At 37.7% G+C, this 21,195-nt stretch overlaps 1 protein-coding gene across 7 annotated transcripts in view; it reads right to left on the minus strand.

The window, feature by feature from the left end:
• Window positions 1-21,195, minus strand: part of PDE1A (phosphodiesterase 1A) — a 398,027-nt gene that overhangs the window by 35,244 nt on the left and 341,588 nt on the right. For all 7 annotated transcript variants that reach the window (XM_037740053.1, XM_017532761.2, XM_017532763.2 and 4 more), the window contains one exon: window positions 20,807-20,994. In XM_037740053.1, the coding sequence (XP_037595981.1) occupies window positions 20,807-20,994 (188 nt within the window). The remainder of the gene's footprint in view (window positions 1-20,806; window positions 20,995-21,195) is intronic.

Raw genomic sequence — 21,195 nt, forward strand, 5'->3', positions numbered from 1 at the left:
CATGAAGTCCTTGCCTATGCCTATGTCCTGAATGGTTTTGCCTAGGTTTTCTTCTAGGGTTTTTATGGTGTTAGGTCTTATGTTTAAGTCTTTAATCCATCTGGAATTAATTTTAGTGTAAGGTATCAAGAATTGGTCCAGTTTCTGCTTTCTGCACACTGTTAGCCACTTTTCCCAACACCATTTATTAATCAGGGAATCCTTTCCCCATTGCTTGTTTTTGTCAGGTTTGTCAAAGATCAGGTGGTTGTAGATGTGTGGCATTGCCTCCAGGGCCTCTGTTCTGTTCCATTGATTGATATCTCTGTTTTGGTACCACCCCCATGCTGTTTTGATTACTGTAGCCTATTGTATGTTTGAAATCAGGTAGCGTGATGCCTTTGGCTTTGTTCTTTTTGCTTAGGATTGTCTTGGCTATTTGGGCTCTCTTTTGGTTCCATATGAAGTTTAAGGTGCTTTTTTCAGTTCTGTGAAGAAGGCCATTGGTAGCTTGATGGGGATAGCATTGAATCTATAAATTACTTTGGGCAATATGGACATTTTCATAATATTGATTCTTCCTAACCACGAACATGGAATGTTTCTCCATCTGTTTACGTCCTCTCTTACTTACTTGAGCAGTGGTTTGTAGTTCTCCTTGAAGAGGTTCTTTATATCCTTTGTTAGTTGTATTCCTAGGTATTTTATTCTCTTTGTAGCAGTTATGAATGGGAGTTTGCTCATGATTTGGCTCTCTGTTTGTCTGTTACTGGTGTATAGGAATGCTTGTGATTTCTGCACATTGATTTTGTATCCTGAGACTTTGCTGAAGTTGCTTATCAGTTTCAGGAGACTTGGGGCTGAGATGACAGGGTCTTCCAAATATACAATCATGCATCTGCAAATAGCGACAATTTTACTTCCTCTTTTCCTAATTGAATACCCTTTATTTTTTTTTTCTTGCCTGATTGCTCTGGCTAGAACTTCTAATACTATATGGAATAGGAGTGGTGAGAGAGGGCATCCTTGTCTAGTGCCAGATTTCAAAGGGAATGCTTCCAGTTTTTGCCCATTCAGTATGTTATTGGCTGTAGGTTTGTCGTAAATAGCTTTCACCTATTGTTTGAAATATGTTCCTTGGATACTTAGTTTATTGAGAGTTTTTAGCATAAAGGCTGTTGAAGTTTGTCGAAGGCCTTCTCTGCATCTATTGAGATGATCATGTGGTTTTTGTCTTTGGTTCTGTTTATGTGATGAATTATGTTTACAGACTTGTGTATGTTGAACCAGCCTTACATCCCTGGAATGAAGCCTACTTGATTGTGACGGATAAGCTTTTTGATGTGCTGTTGCAATCAGTTTGCCAGTATTTCATTGAAGATTTTTGCATCTATGCCCATCATGGATACTGGCCTGAAGTTTTCTTTTTTTGTTGAGTCTCTACCACGTTTTGGTATCAGGATGATATTGGTCTCATAAAATGATTTGGGAAGGATTCCCTCTTTTTGTACTGTTTGGAATAGTTTCAGAAGGAATGGTTCCAGCTCTTCTTTGTATGTCAGATAGAATTTGGCTGTGAACCCATCTGGATCTGGACTTTTTTTGGTTGGTAGGCTAATAGTTGCTGCCTCAACTTCAGCTCTTATTATTGGTCTATTCAAGGTTTCAACTTCTTCCTGGTTTGGTCTTGGGAGGGTGCATGTGTCCAGGAATTTATCCATTTGTTGTTTAATTTGCATAAAGTTGTTTGTAGTAATCTCTGATTGTAGTTTATATTTCTGTGAATAAGTGGTGATATCCACTTTATCATTTTTTATTGCATCTATTTGATTCTTCTCTCTTTTCTTTTTTATTAATCTGGCTAGCAGTCTGTCTCTTTTGTTGATCTTTTCAAAACACCAGCTCCTGGATTTATTGATTTTTTAAGGGTTGTATGTGTCTCTATCTCCTTCAGTTCTCCTCTGATCTTTGTTATTTCTTGTCTTCTGCTAGCTTTTGAGTTTTTTTTATCTTGCTCCTCTAGCTCCTTCAATTTTGATGATACGGTGTTGATTTTAGATCTTCCTTTGCTTCTCATGTGGACATTTATTGCTATAAATTTCCCTCTAGACACTGCTTTAAATGTGTCCTAGAGATTCTGGTACATTGTGTCTTCATTCTTGTTGGTTTCAAAGAACATCTTTATTTCTGCCTTCATTTCATTGTTTATCCAGCTGACATTCAGGAGCCAGTTGTTCAGTTTCCATGAAGCTGTGCAGTTCTGAGTTAGTTTCTTAATTCTGAGTTCTAATTTGAATGCCCTGTGGTCTGAGAGACTGTTTGTTATGATTTCCATTCTTTTGCATTTGCTGAGGAGTGATTTACTTCCAATTATGTGGTCAATTTTAGAGTTGGTGCAATGCGGTGCTGAGAATAATGTATATTCTGTGGATTTGGGGTGGAGATTTCTGTAGATGTCTATTAGGTCCACTTGGTCCAGATCTGAGTTCAAGTCCTGGATATCTTTGCTAATTTTCTGTCTCATTGATCTCAGTGGACTGTTAAAGTCTCTCACTATTATTGTGTAGGAGCCTAAGGACCTCTGAAGGTTGTTAAGTACTTGCTTTATGTACCTGAGTGCTCTTGTATTGGGTGCATATATACTTAGTACTATTAGCTCTTCTTGATGCATTAATCCTTTTACCATTATGTAGTACCCTTCTTTGTCTCTTTTGATCTTTTTTGGTTTAAAGTCCATTTTATCAGAGACTAGGATTGCAGCTCCTGCTTTTTGCTCTCCATTTGATTGACAAATCTTCCTCCATCCCTTCATTTTGAGCCTATGTGTGTCCTTGCACATGAGATGGTTTTCCTGGATACAGCACACTGATGGGTCTTGACTTTTTATCCAATTTGCCAGTCTGTGTCTTTTGATTGGGGTATTTAGTCCATTTACATTTAAGGTTAATATTGTTATGTGTGAATTTGATCCTGCCATTTGATGCCAACTGGATGTTTGGCCCATTAGTTGATGCATTTTTTTTTCATTGTGTCATTGTTCTTTACCACTTGGTACATTTTTGGAGTGGCTGGTACTTATTGTTCCTTTCCTTGTTTAGTGCTTCTTTCAGGAGCTATTGTAAGGTAGGCTTGGTGGTGATGAAATCTCTCAGCAATTGCTTGTCCATAAAGGATTTTCTTTCCTTTCACTTATGAAGCTGACTTTGGCTGGATATGAAATTCTAGGTTGAAAGTTCTTTTCTTTAAGGATGTTGAATATTGGCCCCCACTCTCTTCTGGCTTGTAGGGTTTCTGTGGAAAGATCCACTGTGAGTCTGATAGGCTTCCCTTTGTGGGTAACCCAACCTTTCTCTCTGGCTGCCCTTAGCATTTTTTTCTTTATTTCAACCCTGGTGAATCTGATAGTTACGTGCCTTGGGGTTGCTCTTCTTGAGGAATATCTTTGTGGTGTTTTCTGTATTTGAAATTTGTGTATGCTTTGCGAAGTTCTTGTGCTGTTTTTCAGTTCCATCAAGTTGTTTATATTCTTCTCTAAGCTGTTTATTCTAGTTAGCATCTCATCTAACCTTTTTCTAGGTTCTTTGTTTCTTTGCATTGGGTTAGCACATGTTCTTTTAGCTCTGAGAAGCTTGTTATTACCCACCTTCTGAAGCCTGTTTTTGTCAATTCATCAGATTCATTCTCCATCCATCTTTGATCCCTAGCTGGTGAGGAGTTATGATCCTTCAGAGGAGGAAAGGCCTTCTGGTTTTTGGTGTTTTCATCCTTTTTGCACTCGTTTCTTCCCATCTTAGTGGCTCTATCTACCTGTGGTCTTTGTAGTTGGTGACTTTTGGATGGGGTCTCTGAGTGGTTGTCCTTTTTGTTGATGATGAAGTTATTTCTCTTTCTGTTTCTTAATTTTCCTTCTAACAGTCAGGCCCCTCTGCTTCAGGACTGCTAGAGGTCCACTCCAGACCCTGCTTGCCTGGGAATCACCTGCGGGGGCTGTAGAACAGTAAGATTTGCTGCCGGTTTCTTCTGTTATCTTCGTCCCAGAAGGGTACCTGCCAGATGTCAGCCTGAGCTCTCCTGTATGAGGTGTCTCTTTGGGCATACAGGGGTCAGGGAGATGCTTGAGGAGACAGTCTGTCCCTTATGGGAGCTCAAGTACTGTGCTGGGAGCTCCACTGTTTCATGCAGAGCTGCTGGGCAGGTACTTTTAAGTCTGCTGCAGCAGAACTCATAACCGCCTCTTTTCCCAGGTGCCCAGGAAGGTTGGCTTTATTTATAAGTTCCTGTCATGCTGCTGCCTTTTTTCATAGATGCCCTGCCCCACACAGAGTAGTCTAGTCACAGTCTGCCAGCAGAGGTGTTGCTGAGCTGAAGCAGGCTCTGCCCAGCTGCTGTGTGAACTGCCTCGGTAGTGGTGGTCACCCTTCCCCCCACTTATCTGGACCATCCTGGATCTAGCTGTGCTTGCTGCCAAACTCTCAATCCAGAGCATTTCAGATTGCTTATTTTGTGGGGGTGATACCCGCTAAGCCAGATCGCCTGGCTCTCTGTCTCTGCCCTCTCCCTTTCAGCTGAATGGGCGGCTCTGTCTCCCAGGCCTTCCAGGCGCCAGTTGAAATGCCCACCCAGATTTGTGTGAGTTTCTGTGCACCAACCTGGCACCCACTGAAACCACTGTGCTGAAAACTCATGGAAATTTTCAGCCTGGTAATCTCCTGGTCTGTGGGCAGTGAAAATTTGTTTGGACATGTGGTGGGCACTCACCCTCTGCATTGTTCTTGCTGAGAACTGCAATCCAGAGCTGTTCCTATTCAGCCATCTTGGATCCTCTCTCCCCAAGAATATATTTTTGTTTGTAATTAGTGGTAGGTGGGTAACAGCTGCCTACTTGGTATATTTTTGAGTTATGAGTAAACACAGAACACCTGTTTATTAATAAGAATTACCTGTTTAAGAGATGCTAAATACATGGAGCAGAATCTGCTGGGGGCCTTCAGCCTGGAATGCTGTCAGCCCCTGAGGCTTTCAGCTTGATAGGCTGCTGGCCCCCTAGATAGATCCACTCTGTTGTTCTCTCTGGGTGTCTGCCTCTCATTGCCTTCAGCACTGCCTGGGTGGGGGTCTCCTGGCCAAGCTGGTACTCGGTAGCCTGGGTTGAAAACTATTGAGTTATGTCTTTGTAATAAACAATTGACTGAATGAATGGATAACACACAAGCACATACTCAGCATTCAAACTATTATTTAAGCTCTTCTAGGGTTAAGTGACTTTAAATATCACTTCTTTGAACTTCATGATTCTGATCTTCTGAACTTTCCATTCTATCAAATGCATACTTCTGCTCTACTGTACTGATAACATGTTGTAGATCATGAGCTGAAGACAAAGCGGAAGAGGTTAAATTCGAAATAGGAACAATAAAGGAAATATATAATATAATAATTAATTTAACTTACTAATAATTTAACATATATAAAATTATTAACATGATCTTATTTAAAATTCTAATTACATTTTGAACCATAATTAGAGAGAAAGAGAGTAATAGCAAGCTCTAGTTTTTATTTATGAAAGACTTTTCTTCCCTCTGTTTATTTGTCCCTTTTGAAATCTAAAAGTTACATGTATACTTTCTCAGACTTGCTTAGGATTCACAGTCCTGGGAACTTAGAAGTTATAACGTAAAGTGAAGTATGCTTTACGTGAAGGGTTTTGATTGAATTAAAAAGATAGTGGAAAGGAATAGCAAATATTTTATGAACACATCCCTTATAAACACAACTTTTTAAAGTAATTTAATACAAAGTGGCATTGACATGTTTTCGTTTCTTTCAAGAAATTGATTTTTACTTTCTCTAAGCAGCAGATGTGGAAGAGTAAGGCCCACTGGTGAGTACTCATAGGGATGGCTGGCAAATACGAAAAAAATATGCCCCAAAAGCTCACAGAGACCTGTGACATAAAACTGCAGATAAATATCACAGGGGAATGTAGGTCTTTGAGAGTCACTGCTCTGTAACTGGTTTGGGTGGGATGCCTAGACTCTATTCATTCTCCCTGAGCAGCTTGTTATCTAGCAGTTCTAAAGGTGATTTGAAAATATTCACTGATAGAGCCTCTCTAACTGTCCATGGAATCAGAGCTTGGGAATGGAGCCTGAAGCCATTCAGCCTTAATTCCTGATGACGTCCATGGATGCAGACCTAGGTTTTTCACAGAGAAGCAAAGGAGGAAGATAAAAGTGGCACTTAGATTGATTACTTATTTATTGTTCCAGTGACAACTTTTCACATGCTCTGAAACCAAAAGGAAGACTCAGCCTAACTCAAACTGTAATATTCAGAAAGAGCAAGAGAAACTCTGAGAGACAGGGGAATGTAAAACTACTGTTTCTTACATTTATTTTTAAAGTTCTCTACATTAGACACTGAACAGAAAGAAGGGCAAATACATGATTTGCACTCTGTTACAGTGCTCAAGTTTTTAAACTGGCTTTTATAATCCTTTAAATATTTTCTGGGAAGAAATAGTTTAAATAATTCAAATAACCCTTTAAGATTGTCCTATACCTTGGCATAAAACAGAATAGCCTATCTCATTTGTTTTTTCTTTTTTTAAATTTTCTTTTTTAAATTATACTTTAAGTTCTGGAATACATGCAGAACGTGCAGGTTTGTTACATAAGTATACATGCGCCATGGTGGTTTGCTGTACTTATCAACCCATCAACTACATTAGGTATTTCTCCTAATGCTATCCCTCCCCTAGCCACCCACACCCCAACAGACCCTGGTGTGTGATTTTCCCCTCCCTGTGTCCATGTGTTCACATTGTTCAGCTACCATTTATGAATGAGAACATATGGTGTTCGGTTTTCTGTTCCTGTGTTAGTTTGCTGGGAATGATGGTTTCCAGCTTCATCCATGTCCCTACAAAGGACATGAACTCATCGTTTTTATGGCTGCATAGTATTCCATGGTATATATGTGCCACATTTTCTTTATCCAGTCTATCACTGATGGGCATTTGGGTTGGTTTCAAGTATTTCCTATTGTAAACAGTGCTGCAATAAACATATGTGTGCATGTTTCTTTATAATAGGATGATTTATAACCCTTTGGGTATATATTCAGTAATGGGATTGCTGGGTCAAGTGGTATTTCTGGTTCTAGATCCTTGAGGAATCACCACACTGTCTTCCACAATGGTCGAACTAGTTTACACTCCCACCAACAGTGTAAAAGCGTTCCTATTTCTCCACATGTTCTTCAGCATCTGTTGTTTTTTTTGTTTTGTTTTGTTTTGTTTTTTTTACTTTTTAATGATCTCCATTCTGACTTGTGTGAGATGGTATCTCACGGTGGTTTTGATTTGCATTTCTCTAATGACCAGTGATGATGAACCTTTTTCCATATGTTTGTTGGCCGCATAAATATCTTCTTTTGAGAAGTGCCTGTTCATATCCTTTGGCCACTTTTTGATGGGTTATTTTATTTTCTTGTAAATTTGTTCAAGTTCTTTGTAGATTCTTGATATTAGCCCTTTGTCAGATGGATAAATTACAAATGCTTTCTCCCATTCTGTAGGTTGCCTCTTCACTCTGCTGATAGTTTCTTTTGCTGTGCAGAAGCTCTTTAGTTTAATTAGATCCCATTTGTCAATTTTGGCTTTTGCTGCCATTGCTTTTGATGTTTTAGTCATAAATTCTTTGCCCATGCCTATGTCCTGAATGGTATTGCCTAGGTTTTCTTCTAGGGTTTTTATGGTTTTACATCTTATGTTTAAGCCTCTCATCCATCTTGAGTTATTTTCGTGTAAGGTGTAAGGAAGGGGTCCAGTGTCAGTTTTCTGCATATGGCTAGCCAATTTCCCCAATACCATTTATTAAATAGGGAATCCTTTCCCCATTGCCTGTTTTTGTCAAGTTTGTCAACGATCAGACCGTTGTAGCTGTATGGTCTTATTTCTGAGGTTTCTGTTCTGTTCCATTGATCTATGTATCTGTTTTTTTACCAGTGCCGTGCTGTTTTGGTTACTGTAGCCATCTCTCCCTTCTTCCCTTCTTTCTCCACCCCCTCCTGTCTCTCTCTCTGTCTGTCTGTCTCTCTCTTCCCTGCCTACTATAGACAATCATTTGAATTCCTACTTTGTGCCAGCCTGTGTTCAAAGAGCTTGAGATAAGTCAGTGATCAAAACAAATATCCTTATTTTAATGAATCTTATTTTTAAGGGGGTGAAACAGACAATAAAAATGAAGCATAATAGGTCAACTACTTATAAGCTAGACAGTAATAAATGCCATGGTAAAGTACTTGAGAAGGAAATCAGAAGAGCAAGGTGTGGGCGTTGTGGGTGGAATATAATTTTACCAGCCTTGTTGACAAGGTTGCAATGGAAGCTAGACCTGAAAGAGGACAGGGAGGCAAACTCATGGTATTTGGTGAGAAAACATTACTGATAGAGAGATGCTATAAAAAAACTCCTACAGCAGGAAATACCTGATGTGTTGAAAGAAAGAAACAATGTGGAGGTTAATGTGGCTGGGGTATATAAAACAAGCCAGCAATGGGAAGAGAAGTGGGAATCAAATCAGCCAGATAAGAAGCTGGTGACAGACATGGATTATACAGGGCCTTGTAGACAGCAGTGTGGTACGACTTGCCCCTACAGACTCTTCAGATCAAATTTTTACTTTTCAGGAATTTTTGTAAGCTGGTTGTTAAAGACATTTATAAAAATTATATGCACTTAGAATTAAATAAATTATATTTAAAAGAAGGATAATAGATATTTATTAATAAAACTCACCACTGCCTAATTATTTTGAGACATGGTACTATTATCTATATCTTGAAGTTAAGACATGTTCTGATATTTTTACCATATCTGTATGAAGGAAATATATGATGTGCACATCTTTCCCAACTCCATGCTCCGACACATCATGTTGATAGCTTGAAACTGGCATGTTGGGAATATTTACACCATGAATATCATCAAGAGTTATGGATCAAGACTTAACTTATTATTTAATTATTGTGTAAAATGATGAAGATAATGTTTAAAATAGAGATTAAATTTAAAGTTATATCTTTAGCTATTACATTATAAATAACACAAAATTTGAACAAAGTTTTTCTAATATTGAAAACAATTATCCAATCAAATGGTCAAGAGGTCGTTTGTATCTTTGATGAACAAGTCAAGTTCTGATCTATGTCTTCTATGCTTTCATCATATTTTTAGACACAGGGTGTCTCTGTGGTGCTCAGGATCATCCTGAACTTCTGGCCTCAGCCTCACAAAGCACTGGGATTATAAGCATAAGTCACTGTGCCTGGCCTTTACATTTTTTTTCCAGGAATGGGGTCTCACTCTGTTACCCAGGCTGGAATGCAGTGGTGTGATCATGGCTCACTGCATCCTGGAACTCCTTGGCTCAAGGGATCCTCCTGCCTCAGCCTCTGTAGTCACTGGGATTGCAGGTGTGCACCACCATACCTGGTTCTGTACTTCTGGCGTAAATGAAATATCAACCAACATTCATTTCTAAACTATACTCATTTTTCAGTAGCGACCATAAGTGACTGTGGACAAAATAATTTGGCAAAAGTCAACAAAAAGCATTCTTTGAGAATCAATCAGCTATATAAAATTTACAACAAAGACTATTGAATATTTTATTATTATTATAAATTATATGTTACATATTCTTTTTATCAGTAAAATGTATAATAAACCTGTGTATATGAATGTTATGTGTACACACACACACACACACACACACACACACACAGGCCACTAATGAAACTGAGCTACATTTATATGACCTTATAAAATTGATACATTGCTTTTCTGTATATGATTTCCTTTGTTATTAGGGGGCATTTATAATCCTACTGGTCCAGTATAGGCAAAAGTGCTCTGATTTTTCTCTGATTCCATATATAGGTATCTTCCTCTCAAAGCTGCTTCTTAGATCTTCAAGAGTCTAGAGCAAACTGGAGCTTGGTCCAGGATTCATGAGGATGTCTGCTTCCTTGAGTAGTGAACACGCATTACAGCCAGTGTTATTACCTCAATAGTCGCATTTGTTGAGGCCAAGAAAGCTTACATGATTTGCCTGAGACTTTATAGGTGGAAATAGAAGGGAGGGACAATTCTTCTCATTATTGCCCTCTACCTGCCTTGCTAGAAGAACAGACATACACCTGCTTAAAATCTCTTGCTGGCTCTTTACTAGTGCAGAAACGGGTGGGGACTTAAGATGCTGAGAAATGCTGAACTGATGAAAGCATTTTCCTCACCATAAGTGGATAAAATTAAGCAAAAAAGGAAACAGTTGGGGGATGATGAAAAGCATTGTTTTACTTTTTGAAAAGACCCCTTGTCAAAAATGTGTCTACATACAACATTCTAGGACAAATCTTCCAAGCTCCTTAATAGAAGGCTTACTGAATAAAATTTTTCTTTAAAAAAAGGTTTTGTGTTATTGGTGACCCAGGAGCCTCATACCTTGGAGTCTAAGGAACTACAGTCTCTCACAGCTCTAGCACTAGATATCTGTAAAATATAGCTTAAGGGTTAATATGATGATGACCAAACATCTGGAATTGTCTTCAAAGCCCTGATGCTTAATTAATTATTCCAAAGCTCTAAACATCATATGACCTGCTTATTTTCATCTCAATGCAATTGTAATGAAGAAACTTTCACCTTCAGTGTATAAGACAAAAGTTACGGGAAATTAAAATGGTAATATCTAATACTGACTGACTTTAAAATTGATGACTATTTTAGTAGATTATTTTAATAGCTTATCATATTTTTTCTTTTTCAAGCAATATTTCATGTGTATAAATGAATTATATATGCATATATAAAGCACATATATTAGACATAATCATAATGATAAAATGAACTTTTGTGTGTCTAGTGCCCAATCTAGGAAGTAAGATTCTCCTTATTTCTAAATAAATAACTCATCCTCCTCCCTAGAACAATTTTGAATATTTTTTTAAATCCTTTAGTTTTATCATATATGTGTTGTAAAACCTATTGTTTAGTTTTTAAACTTTCTATAAATGGCATTTTGCTATATTTCAGCAGTTTACTTATTTTTTAAAATTTTACTTTATGTTGTGGGACACATGTACAGAACGTGCAGATTTGTTATGTAGGTATACATGTGCCATGGTGGTTTCCTGCACCTATCAACATGTCATCTCGGTTTTAAGCCCTGTGTGCATTATGTATTTGTCCTAATTTTCTCCCTCCCTCTGCCCTGCACTCCCTGACAGGTCCTGGTATGTGTTGTTCCCCTCCCTGTGTCCATGTGTTCTCACTGTTCAACTCCCATTTATAAGTGAGAACATGCAGTGTTTGGTTTTCTGTTCCTGTGTTAGTTTGATGAGGATGATGGCTTCCAGCTTCATTTATGTCCCTACAAAGGACATGATCTCATTCTTTTCTATGGTTGCATAGTATTCCATGGTGTATATGTACCACATTTTCTTTAACCAGTCTATCACTGACGGGCATTTCAGTTGGTTCCATGTCTTTGCTATTGTAAATAATGCTACAATAAACATACATGTGCATGTGGCTTTATGGTAGAATGTCTTGCACAATGGTTGAACTAATTTACATTCCCACCAACAGTGTAAAATTGTTCCTAATTTTCCATAACCTTGCCAGCATTTATTGTTTCTTGACTTTTTAATAATCGCCATTCTGACTGACAGGAGATGGTATCTTGTTATGGTTTTGATTTGCATTTCTCTAATGATCAGTGATATTTAACTTTTCTTCATATGTTTGTTGGTGGCATAAATGTATTATTTTGAGATGCGTCTGTTCATATCTTTTGCCCACTTTTTGATGGGGTTATTTTTTTTCTTGTAAATCTGTTTAAGTTCCTTGTGGATTCTGGATATTAGATCTTTGTCAGATGGCTAAATTGCAAATTTTTTCTCTCATTCTGTAGATTGTCTGTTCACTCTGATGCTAGTTTCATTTGCAGTACAGAAGCTATTTAGTTTAATTAGATCCCATTTGTCAATTTTGGCTTTTGTTGCAATTGCTTTTGGCGTTTATGTCATGGAGTCTTTGCCCATGCCTATGTCTTGAATAGTATTGCCTAGGTTTTCTTCAAGGGTTTTTATGGTTTTGGGTTTTACATTTAAGTCCTTAATCCATCTTAAGTTAATTTTTGTATAAGACGTAAGGAAGGAGTCCAGTTTCAATTGTCTGCATATGGCTAGCCACTTTCCCAGCACCATTTATTAAATAGGAAATCCTTTTCCCATTGCTTTTGTCAGATTTGTTGAAAATCAGATGGTTGTAGATGTGTGGTGTTATTTCTAAGGTCTCTGTTCTGTTCCATTGGTCTATATATCTGTTTTGGTACCAGTACCATGCTGTTTTGGTTACTGTAGCCTTGTAGTATAGTTTGAAGTCAGGTAGCATGATGCCTCCAGCTTTGCTTAGGATTATCTTGGCTATATGGGCTCCTTTTTGGTTCCATATGAAATTTAAAGTAGTTTTTTTTCTAATTCTGTGAACAAAGTCAATGGTAGCTTGATGGGAATAGCACTGAATCTATAAATTACTTTGGGCAGTATGGCCATTTTCATAATATTGATTCTTCCTATCCATGAGCATGGAAATTTTTCCACTTGTTTGTGTCCTCTCTTATTTTCTTAAGCAGTGGTTTGTAGTTCTTCTTGAAGAGATCCTTCACATCCCTTCCTAGCTATATTTTTATGTATTTTATTCTCTTTGTAGTAATTGTGAATGGAAGTTCATTCATTCATAATTGGGCTCTCTGCTTGTCTATTGTTGGTGTATATAAATGCTTGTGATTTTGTATCTCGAGACTTTGCTGAAGTTGCTTATCAGCTTAAGGAATTTTTGGCCTGAGATGATGAGATTTTCTAAATATAGAATCATATCATCTGCAAACAGAGACAATTTGACTTCCTCTCTTCCTGTCTGAATACGCTTTATTTCTTTCTCTTGCCCGATTACCGTGGCCAGAACTTCTAATACTATGTTGAATAGGAGTGGTGAGAGAGGGCATCCGTGTCTTGTGCTGGCTTTCAAAGGGAATGCTTCTAGCATTTGCCCATTCAATATGATATTGGCTGTGGGTGTGTCATAAATAGCTCTTATTATTTTGAAATATGTTCCATCAATACCTAATTTATTAAGAGTTTTTAATATGAAGGGATGTTGAATTTTATCAAAGGCCTTTCTGCATCTATTAAGATTATCATGTGATTTTTGTCATTGGTTCTGTTTACATGATGGATTATGTTTATCGCATTCCAGGGATGAAGCAGACTTGATCATGGTGGATAAGCTCTTTGATATGTTGCTGGATTCAGTTTGCCAGTATTGTACTGAGGATTTTTGCATCGATGTTCATCAGGGACATTGGCCTGATGTTTTCTTTTTTTTGTTTTGTCTCCACCAGTTTTTTGATCAGAATGATGCTGGCCTCATAAAATGAGTTAGGGAGGAGTGCCTCCTTTTCCATTGTTTGAAATAGTTACAAAAGGAATGGTACCAGTTCCTCTTCATACCTCTGATACAATTTGTCTGTGAATCTGTCTGGTCCTAAGGTTTTTTTTGGTTTGGAAGCTATTAATTACGGTCTCAATTTTAGAACTTGTTATTAGTCTGTTCAAGGATTTGAATTCTTCCTGGTTAAGTTTTGGGAGGGTGTATGTGTCCAGGAATTTGTCCATTTCTTCTAGTTTATTTGCACAGAGGTGTTTATTGCATTCTCTGGTGGCAGTTTGTATTTCTGTGGAGTCAGTGCTGATATCCCCTTTATCATTTTTTATTGTATCCATTTCATTCTTCTCTCTTCTTCTCTCTTCTATTAGTCTAGCTAGTGGTCTATCTATTTTCTTAATTGTTTTGAAAAACAAGCTCCTGAATTCATTTTTTTCCCTTTTTTATGGGCTTTTCTCTCTATCTCCTTCAGTTCTATTCTGATCTTAGTTATTTCTTGTCTTCTGCTAGCTTTTGGATTTGATTCCTCATGTTTCTCTAGTTCTTTTAATTATGTTAGGGTGTCGATTTGAGATCTTTCCAGCTTTCTGATGTGGGCATTTAGTGCTATAAATTTCCCTCTTAACACTGCTTTTTGCTGTGTCCCAGAGATTCTGGTATGTTGTTTCTTTGTTCTCACTGGTTTCAAAGAGCTTCTTGATTTCTGCCTTAATTTCATTATTTACCCAGGAGTCATTCAGGAGCAAGTTGTTCAATTTCCATGTAGTTGTGTGGTTTTGCATGAGTTTCTTAATCCTAAGTTCAAAGTTAATTGTCCTGTGGTCTGAGAGACTGTTATGATTTCAGTTCTTTTGCATTTTCTGAGGAGTGTTTTACTTCCAATTATGTGGACACTTTTAGAATAAGTGCCATGTGGCACTAAGAAGAATGTATATTCTGTTGATTTGGGGTAGAGAGTTCTGTAGATGTCTATAATGTCCACTTGATCCAGAGCTGAGTTCAAGTCCTGAATATCCTTGTTAATTTTCTGTCTTGTTGAGCTGTCTAATATTGACAGTGGTGTGTTAAAGTATCTCACTATTATTGTGTGGGAATCTTAAGTATCTTCATAGGTCTCTAAGAACTTGTTTTGTGAATCTGGGTGCTCCTGTATTGGGTGCACATGTATTTAGGATAGTTAGCTCTTCTTGTTGAATTAATCCCTTTACCATTACGTAATGCCCTTCTTTGTCTTTTTTTATCTTTGTTGGTTTAAAGTCTTTTTTATCAGAGACTAGGACTGCAACCCCTGCTTTCTTTTGCTTTCCATTTGGTTGGTGAATTTTCATCCATCCCTTTATTGTGAGCTTATGTATGTCCTTGCATGTGAGATGGGTCTCCTGAATACAGCACACTGATGAGTCTTTATCTAATTTACCAGTCTGTGTCTTTTAATTGGGGCATTTGGCCCATTTACATTTAAGGTTAATAATGTTATGTGTGAATTCGATCCTGTCATCATGATACTAGCTGGTTATTTTGCACACTAGTTGATGTAGTTTCTTCCTAGTGTCACCGGTCTTTATATTTTGGTGTGTTTTTGCAGTGCCTTATACCAGTTTTTCCTTTCTATATTTAGTGCTTTCTTCAGGATCTCTTGCAAGGCAGACCTGGTGGTAATTAAATCCCTTAGTATCTGCTTGTCTGTGAAGGATTTTATTTCTCCTTCACCTATGAATCTCCGTTTGGCTGGACATGAAATTCTGGGTTGAGAAATTCCTTACTTTCACACTGCTACGTGTGTGCCTATGCAACAATCTTGCATGTTCTTCACATGTACCTCAAAACCTAAAATGCAATAAAATAAATTAAAAAAAAAAAGAATGTTGAATATTGGCCCTCACTCTCTTCTGGGATGCAGGTTTTCTGCTGAGATATCTGTGTTAGTCTGATGAGCTTCCCTTTGTAGGTGACCTGACCTTTCTCTCTGGTTGCCCTTAACATTTTTCCCTTTGTTTCAACCTTGGAGAATCTGATGACTTTGTGTCTTGGGGCTGATCTTCTTGTAGATATCATCGTGGTATTCTCTGTATTTCCTGAATTTGAAGGTTGGCCTGCCTTGCTAGATTGGGGAAGTTCTCCTGGATAATATCCTGAGGTGTGTTTTCCAACTTGGTTCCATTCTCCCCTTCTCTTTCAGGTACTCCAATAAATTGTAGGTTCAGTCTTTTCACACGGTCCCATATTTCTCAGAGGTTTTGGTAATTCCTTTTCATCCTTTTTTCTCTAATCTTGTCTGCATACCTTATTTCAGCAAAATGGTCCTCAAACTCTGATATCCTTTCCTTTGCTTGATTGATTCAGCTACTGATACTTGTGTATGCTTCACAAAGTTCTTGTGCTGTGTTTTTTTCATCTCCATCAGGTCTTTAGAGTCCTCTCTAAAGTGGTTATTCTAGTTAGCTCCTCCTGTGACATTTTATCAAGGTTCTTGATTTCTTTGCAGTAGGTTAGAACATGCTCCTTTAGCTCAGTGGAGTCTGTTATTGCCCATCTTCTGAAGCCTACTTCTGTCAATTTGTCCATCTCTTTCTCTGTCCAGTTCTATGTCTTTGCTGGAGAGATGTTATCATTATTTGGAGGAGAAGAGGCATTCTGGCTTTGGGAATTTCAGCATTTTTGCACCGTTTTTTCTTCATTTTCCTGGATTGATCTACCTTTGATCTTTGAGGCTGATGACCTTTGGATGGGGTTTTGTGGGGATCTTTTTTGTTGATGTATTTGTTGTTGTTGCTTTCTTTTTGTTAGTTTGTCTTCTAACAGTCAGACCCCTCTTCTGCAGGTCTGCTGCAGTTAGCTGGGGGTCGACTCCAGACCTGTTCACCTGGGTATCACCAGTGAAGGTTGCAGAACATCAAAGATTGCTGTTTACTCCTTCTGGGAGCTTCAGCTCTCCTGTATGAGGTGTCTGTTGACCCCTGTTGGGAGGTCTCTTCCAGGCAAGAGTCACAGGGTCAGGAACGTGCTTGAGGAGGCAGTCTGTTCCTTAGCAGAGCTGGTGCGCTGGGCTGGGAGAATCCCCTTTGTCAGGGTCAGCTTCTCTCTTCAGAGCCAGCGGTCAAGAAAGATTAAGTCTGCTGAACTGGCAACTGCAACCGCCTCTCCACTCAGGTGCTCTGTCCCAAGGAGTTGAGAGTTCTGTCTGTAAGCCCCTGACTGGAGCTGCTGGATTTCCAGCAGAGATGCCCTGCCCAGTGAGGAGGAATCTAGAGAAGCAGTCTGGGCACAACTTCTTTGCTGCACTGTGGCAAATTCTGCTCAGTCCAAACCTCCCAGTCTTAGCGGTACCAGGGGAAGACCACCTACCAAAGCCCAGCAGTTTGCTTATTTTGTGCAACACTGTGTTCTTCATTCCTGTTAGTGATCATTAAATTTTCTTTAACACTTTTATGCTGTTCCATAATATGAACATACTATAGTATATGAATCAGTTTTACTGTTTTTTCCACTTTATTTTGCATTCATAAACAATGCTGCTATGAATATTTTAGACATGTCTTTGATGCATATGTACAGAACTTTCTCTAGGGTAAAAATATAGAGATAAAATTGTCGGGAAGTATGGCATATGCATCTTCAAATTTGCTACAGAATGCCAAACTGTTTCATGAAATGATTATGTAATTTTACCCATAAACAAATAATATGTAAGAAAACTAAAAAAAACTGGCATCATTCTTAATTCTTCTCTTGACTTTGTTTCCTACATCTAATCTAATAACAAATCCTATCAGTCCAGCTTTCAAAATACCTGTATATTCAGAATCCAATCTCTTTTTGCTTACCCTCCTTCTACTCATGCAAATGTTTAAGCCACAATCTTCATGTATCCAGAAATTATACACTCTCTCAACCATTACTACCTGGTCTAAGCTCCCATGTTTCTCCTGGGTTATGAACAACAGCCTTCTTTCTGGTCTTCTTGTTTCCATTTTTTCCTCTTAAACAAAAGAATATTTTCCATCTTGTAGTAGAGTAATCTTTTTGAAACTTCAGCTCAGATCAATCAACTTTTCTTCTCAAAACCATACATTTGGTTTCCTGTCTTTCTTGGGCCAAAACCAAAGGTCAGACACACACTACCCACTCATCACATTGTCTACATTATTCCCATTTATCCAATTTCTTTCTGCTTCACTGCCCTTCTTGTTGTTTCTGGCACATCAGGCAAGCTCAGCCTCCTAGATAATGTGGTGATCAATCCCTCTGTTTAAAAAATTGTTGCCGCCCCCCCCCAACTATTCCAGACCTCTCCATGGTTCTCTTTCTAACCTCCTTTGTGTATTTATTTATTTCTTCCTCAGTCAAGCCTTTCCTTACCAGCTTACTATATAGAAATTATCCCCAATTCCTAGAGTAATTAGATATTCTTAATCTGGGAATGTCTTTTACTTCATTTCTGAATAGTTTTGCTGGATTTAGAATTCAGCATTAGGGATACCCTTAATTTCTGTAGTAATTTCTATATAGTAGCCCTATAACCCTTATTTCTAGAACACACGGCAGAAACATAATACATAATAGTTATATTAATAATAGTCAACTCATATCACATTTAGTATTCTAGACACTTCTAAGCAAATTATATTAATAAACTCATTTAATTCCTTTAAAACCTATGGTGAAGAAGAAGACTTCCTGCTGTAGGGATGTAAAGAAGTTGAGTTTTTTCTCTCCAAAAAAAAAAGTGTAAAACTGGACAGCATTAACAAAAACAACTATTCAATGACTCTGGAAATCAATCAAGGGTACACAGTAATTTGAGAAACATTTATTTTTTTAAAATTTTTGGACAGTCAGGTAAAAATAGCAGAAGCCTATGACCTTCTTGCCTGCAGCTACTCCCACCCCTCCATCTTCCTCTCCAACTCTGACCTGGGAATGGAAGCAAAAACCAACTTTTCTGGTGGAGGTGGTAGGCTAACTTGGAATGGGAGAAGGCAGCAAGTAATTCTGGTTACTTGAACACAAAATGTGAATCTAGCTTAGACCAGAGGGGAAAAACTCCAAGCTTTGCTACCCTAAGACTGGGGTCCAAGTTGGGATAAAGGGTAGCCCAGCAGTGTTTAACAGAACTATTCTAGAAATTAGAGAGCCTTGGAAAGGCTATTTGTAGTCAGTTTTAAAATTGACTTCAAAGACTTCAAGTTTTTAAGTATGGTTTTAAAAGTAAAGAAAACAATTCTGAAGGATTAAAGAAAATATGCTAACCATGACTAAAAACTATAAAATATCAACAGAGAAATAGACATTATAAAAAAGAACCAAATGAAAATAATAAAACGGAAAAAAGTAGCCGAGATGAAAAGTTAATTCAGTGAAGTCTACAGTAGAATTGAGGTGGCAGAGAAAGAAACAGTAAACTTGAAGATAAATCATTAGAAAGTAGCCAATCAAAAATTGGAAGGAAGGAAGGAAGAAAGAAAGAAAGAGAGAGAAAGAAAGAATTACAGAAATTGACAGAGATCCAGAGCATCTGGAACAATTTCCAGAATCCTAAGTTATGCATAATAGGATCCTCAGGAGAAGAAAGAACAGAGAGAAAGAGGCAAAAGGAAAATATTGAGCAAAGTGACAGAAAACTTCCCAAATTTGATGCAAACCATTAATTTATGAATTTAAGAAGCTCAATGAACACTAAGTAGAATTTCGAAGAAAAAGAAAAGACCTAGACATATCATCATCAAATTGCTGAAAGTCAAAATAAAGAAAAAGTATGTAAAATAGAAAGAAAAAAAAATAAGACTCAGTACATACAAGGAAGCAACAATACAATTTATTTTTGGCCAACACTGTATCAGAAACTATGGAAGCCAGAGGCAATAGAATGACACATTAAAAGAGCTAAAAGAAAAAAAAAAATTCTAAATCAAGCAAATCTATTCATAAATAAAAGTAAAATACAGAAATTCCCAGATTAAGAAAATCTAATTGTCAGCATTACTGTATTATAAGAAAATACTAAAGAAAGTACTTCAGTGTGAAGAGAAATGACTCCAGATAGTAGCTCAAACAGGAAGAAATGAACGTCATAAGGGTAAATCAGTGAGAACATACAAAAGATTGCATATATGAATGTGTGTGTCTGTCACCTGTCAAGTTCTGCAGGAATTAATGCACTGTTTCTGGTCCTCTGGTATATTCCTGAGGTCCATCTTATTGTCTCTGTATCACAGCCACACTGACTTTATTACTACAGTATAATAGTAAATTTTGATTTCTTAAATGGCAAGTACTCCTACTTTATTCTCTTTTGGGAGTGTCTTGACTATTGTTAGCTATTTGCAATACCATATAAATTTTAGGTCATATTTGTTAAATTCAATGAAAAATGTATTGGAATTTTCATAGGAAACACATTATATTTACAGTTGACTTTTGGCATAATTGAAGACTTTTCAATATTGAGTCCTTCTGACTATAAATATGATTTAACACTCTATTTTGATCTTTTATTATCTATTTTAAGAAAAATAAGTTTATTCTTTGGTACATTGAAGCTGCAAAAAGCATAAGGAAAAAGAATTTCTGGCTGAAAAAATAATTGCCAAGACCCTGGAGTATTTTAAGAAACTTCCAGGAGGCCACTGTGCAGGGAGTGTAGTGTACGAGGGAGACGCAGCTGCGGGAATGAATGTGAGAAGAGGCAGAGGCCAGACCTGGCATATGAAAGCTAATTCCTGTATGAAAGATAATAACTGTTTGAACACTGACTCACAAACCTCCTAAGTGGATTAATTAATTTGAAGCAGCTGATATGTTAGAAATAATATATCAGCTACCTTCCCATTTGATTTCTGTGGTGGTTGATTATTAATGATTTCCCCAATTCATGGGTGAAATTCTAAGTCAAAAAAGCAACCTAGTGAAACAGAAAAAACACACTGAAGTCTCTGACATGAAGTGATAACACACTTAATGCAACACAAAGCCACTTGCCAAGTAAAATCCAAGCTGGAAAGCACCTCTACGAAAGCACAGGAGTCTAAATTGTACCACAAAGTTTTGTCACCATTTCATTATTTCATTTTTCAGTATCCAGTTTGCCACCACCCACTGACACACATGTCTGCAGCCATTGTGGCACAAACAAAGCAGAACCTCTTTTTATCTAATAAATAAGCCAACTTTCTCATGAATAATCAGAGTAGCCAAATTCCAAATACCATCAAGGGCTTACATATGCTATAGAAGAAGAAATCTAAAAAAATAATTCAAACTCTTAGAGAAGTGAAGTCAGAGATGGCAGTAAAGCTTCATAAACAACACTACCTTGTGCAGCTAACTCTTTCCACCTCTCTTTGTTCTGCTGAATGATGTCCACCAGGTTGTTCTTGAAGCTCTTCAGGTCCACTGCCGCAAGGGAGTAGTCTGGAGAATAGGACCCATCGCTCATGGAGCCTTTTGTATTTGATCGTCTTAGTGCATCAGCAATGTGTAACCCCACAATGGTGGTTGAGCTAACAGTAACAACCAAAAAAAACAAAAAACACCAACATCAGGACATGGGGTGAAGGAAGAAAACCTGAAAAACTTTACAAAACCGACTAGAAAACCAGGATAGCAGATGCTCTGTTCCAGTTCTGAGTACGTGGCAGCTGCTCACTTCTTTCTCTCTCTCCCCACACTGGATTCTTCTTAACACACACCTTAGTATTTGG

Source organism: Cebus imitator, unplaced genomic scaffold (genome assembly GCF_001604975.1).
Source record: "Cebus imitator isolate Cc_AM_T3 unplaced genomic scaffold, Cebus_imitator-1.0 Scaffold78, whole genome shotgun sequence".
NCBI classification, from domain to species: Eukaryota; Metazoa; Chordata; class Mammalia; order Primates; family Cebidae; genus Cebus; species Cebus imitator.